At 41.4% G+C, this 3,475-nt stretch overlaps 1 protein-coding gene across 1 annotated transcript in view; it reads left to right on the top strand.

Moving 5' to 3' along the window:
• Window positions 1-749: 749 nt before the first annotated feature.
• LOC110305675 (C-C motif chemokine 6) overlaps window positions 750-3,475 on the top strand; it is a 5,334-nt gene continuing 2,608 nt past the window's right edge. Inside the window, exon 1 of the mRNA XM_021177740.2 lies at window positions 750-952. Coding sequence (XP_021033399.1) covers window positions 877-952 — 76 coding nt within the window. The 5' untranslated portion in view covers window positions 750-876. The remainder of the gene's footprint in view (window positions 953-3,475) is intronic.

The following is a 3,475-nucleotide window of genomic DNA, read 5'->3' as shown; positions in this document are numbered from 1 at the left end:
TATAACTTTGGTAGTCTCTGAAGTTATAGCCCAAAGGGCTGCTAAGAACTTTCTCTTTTTTTAGTAGATGAGATCAGAGAGTGGTTCTTGAGGTTCGTTAAGGAGGATTGTAGCTCATATGATATCGCCCTTAGTCATGAGGATCCCACAAGGAAGTTGAGGTAGCTTTCACTATAACGAAATGTTTAGTCTTATTTGTAAGATTCTCAGAAAATTGCATGTTCACATCTGTGAAAGGAATTAGGCCATACCTAAATATCAAATATTATTGAACATAGTTCATTGCAATTTAATAAGTATATAAGCAGCATAATCCATTGCTATATTAACATTCTTTTTAAGATATTTCTATATATAAGGAATGTTTTCTTTATAGGCAGCTTTTCTTTGTTAATTATGCTGAAATTCTTGACTCTCAGCTTATAACAGACTTCACATGTTCTGGATGGAGTTTGCAAAAACCAGAAAATATTGCAAATGACCATGTCTTTTCATACCCTCTTTCAGGATAGCTCCTATCCTAATTCCACCACTTACTAGCTATGTAGTCCAACACAGGCCTTAATCACCAAGAAGACTTCTGAGTGGAGGGCTCCTTTCTCTCTAACACCCCCTCATTGCCCCTGTTTTTCTAGCCCACCATGACCTTTGCCCTCACTTCCTGTTGCATTCTTGGCCCTCCACTTCCTATTGCATTTTCAATCTTGTTCCCTCTTTTAGAACTAGCCTGTTGTGTATTATGTAGTCAGGGACAGCATTCTGAACTCTACTCTGGCACTTCCTGAACCACCTAGCTTATAAATACCAGGGCAGGCCAGAGAATCAGGGAGGAGTGAGCAGAAATCCTCAGACCAGCTGGGCCTGTCCTCCAGGAGGATGAGAAACTCCAAGACTGCCATTTCATTCTTTATCCTTCTGGTTGTCCTTGGGTCCCAGGCTGGCCTCATACAAGGTGAGTTCACTTGAGCCCTCTCAACCCAGGGGGCAAGTCTGTGAGAACAGCAGAACTGGAGGGGAGCTAGGGAAGGAGACCACTGCCCTCCTGGAAATACTCCATCCTTGACATGGTGATGGAATTCCCTTAGAAGCAGCATCAAGTTATAGATCTGCCTGTCTGTAGCCTTTAGGCTCTGGAGGAAACACAACACAGAGGCTGTCTCCCACTTGGGGAAATAATTATGCTTGACAAGTTTATTTAGCTGACACAGGACAAAGCATTAACTCGTAAGAATAGGAGTAAAATTTAAGTGGGAGGATAGCAGTCTTACAGGAGGCATGATGGTTGAAGTGTCTGACACCACCTCTACAAAGCCATCATTTTGAAGAAGTGGGACAGGCAGGTAATCAATTCAACCCAAGACCATTTAATCACGCTATTCTTTTATTTGACAAATGCATTAGCTAGTGCTTCTTATGTGCTGGACAGCTACTGTGGGGCAGATGTCATACCAAACAATGGGACGTTGCATTTTTTTTGTACTGGAAAACAGTAAGCCATCAATGATTTTTGTATATTTTCCTTCACTATCATGGTTGCTGTCATTTTATAAATAAGAAAACTGAATCAAAAGTTTAAGATTAAGGCTAGTGAGTGGTAGAATTAGGGTGGGGGCCAGCCTGGGATGGAGTATAGAAAGATATGGTCATTTGGGATCTTTTCTGGATTTTGCAAGGTCTACGTAGGCCCATGAAGTATGGTACAATGTATCTACATGCCTCCTCAGTGTAAGCCATACCATTTCTGAGTGTCCTGGGACCCTAGACCAATGTGGATATCAAAATCCACAGATTTCATGTCTATAACCCACATCTGTGTGAAAAAAAAAAAACTCTAGATATTTGTAAGACTTAAAACAACTTAAATGTCAGTGAACAGTCACTATATTGTTGTCCAGGGAATCATGGCAAAAAGTCTCTAGTGTTCCAGTTATATTTCAGGAAATGTTTCCTTGGTTGGCTCTGTGGATGTGAAAGCTCCCAAGACAGTAGACCAACTCTATAAAAGAAATCAGCAAAGAACAATGGAAGATGATTGCTGGATAAGTTGATAGCTTAATCCTTACTGCCAAAATCATTAATTTTTGCTTTGGTATAAGAAGTGAATGCCAATATTTTAGTTAGACTTATTTTGTTTTTATGCATGCACATGTCTGAGTATGTGCATGTACACCTGTGTGCAAATAGATGCCTTTGGGGGACAGAAGAAGGTGGTGGACCCCCTGGAGCTGGAGTTACAGGCAGTATAAGCCACCTGACATGGATGCTGAGAAATGAACTCTGGTCCTCTGTAAAAGCAAAGGTGCTTTAATTATTGAGCCATCTCTCCAGCCACTAAGAATCAACTTTTAAAGCTATCTGTTTATCTGTGATAACATAACTACAAGTTAGAAGAAAAGGGAAATGGGGGAGGGAGAAAGGAAAGGAGAAAGAAGGAGGGACGAGGAGAAAGTAAAGGGGAGGGAGGGAGAAATAAGGAGGGAAGGTTGTTTGAGTGGCATTTGTCTAATTATCACAAGGCAGGTTCACAATACTTTATCCAGAATCTTTGGCGCTATGTGAATTTTGCAGTGCATAAGCAGAGTTTTGATAAGTTAACATGACACACAGCAATATCACTTCTGAGTGTTAGCCCCGAAAATTCAAAATAGATACATAGAAAGATTCTCATGCAATTATTTTCATTCACACCACACAAAAGGAGAAGACACTACATACCCATCAGTAGGTGAGTGTGTAAGTAAAATGTGACAGGCACACATCTCTAGTAGAATATTACTCACCGTTGAAAGGGAAGGCATTCTGGTGTGTACAACCAAAAGGAAGAACACTGAGGAGCTGGTATCACCAGGGGAATGTGCCAGTCAAGAAGGGCAGGTACTGGCTGGCTCCATTCACATGTGCCTCTTAAAGGAGTCAATTTGTAAAGACAAAAGAGACACAGAGGTGCGTGCCTGTAACTCCAGCTACTGGGAAGCTAAAGTCAGGATCACGAGTTAGAGGTCAGTTTGAGCAACACAGTAATGCCTTGTCTAAAAAAAACCATCAAACCAGGGAGTACAATGGTGCTCACTAAGCTGACAGGGGAAGAAGCAGAAAGGTAACATTGAATAGGTTCTAGGTTTCCGTTTTGCAGGCTAGAGAGGTTATGACTGGATGAGGTAGTAGTTGCACAGCAGTTTGAATGTACTTGATACTATTAAACTGGAAACTTAAAAAATTACTTAAAGGAGACTGGCAAGATGGTTCAGAGGTAAAAATTTCTACTTTGCAAGCTTAGCCATCCCATCTGAGTTAGATCCCCAGAACCTATGTAAAGGTAGAAGGAATGAAGCTGTCTTCTGATTTCCTTTTGCACACGTGCACACACAGAGAGAGAGAGAGAGAGAGAGAGAGAGAGAGAGAGAGAGAGAGAGAGAGAGAGAGAGAGACAGAGAAAGACACAGAGAGAGAGGAGGCTTGAGCCTGTCTCTTATGC

This window comes from Mus caroli, chromosome 11 (genome assembly GCF_900094665.2).
Source record: "Mus caroli chromosome 11, CAROLI_EIJ_v1.1, whole genome shotgun sequence".
Lineage (NCBI taxonomy): Eukaryota > Metazoa > Chordata > Mammalia > Rodentia > Muridae > Mus > Mus caroli.
Note: the sequence above shows the minus strand (reverse complement) of the source record. Positions and strands in the feature narration are given on the sequence as shown.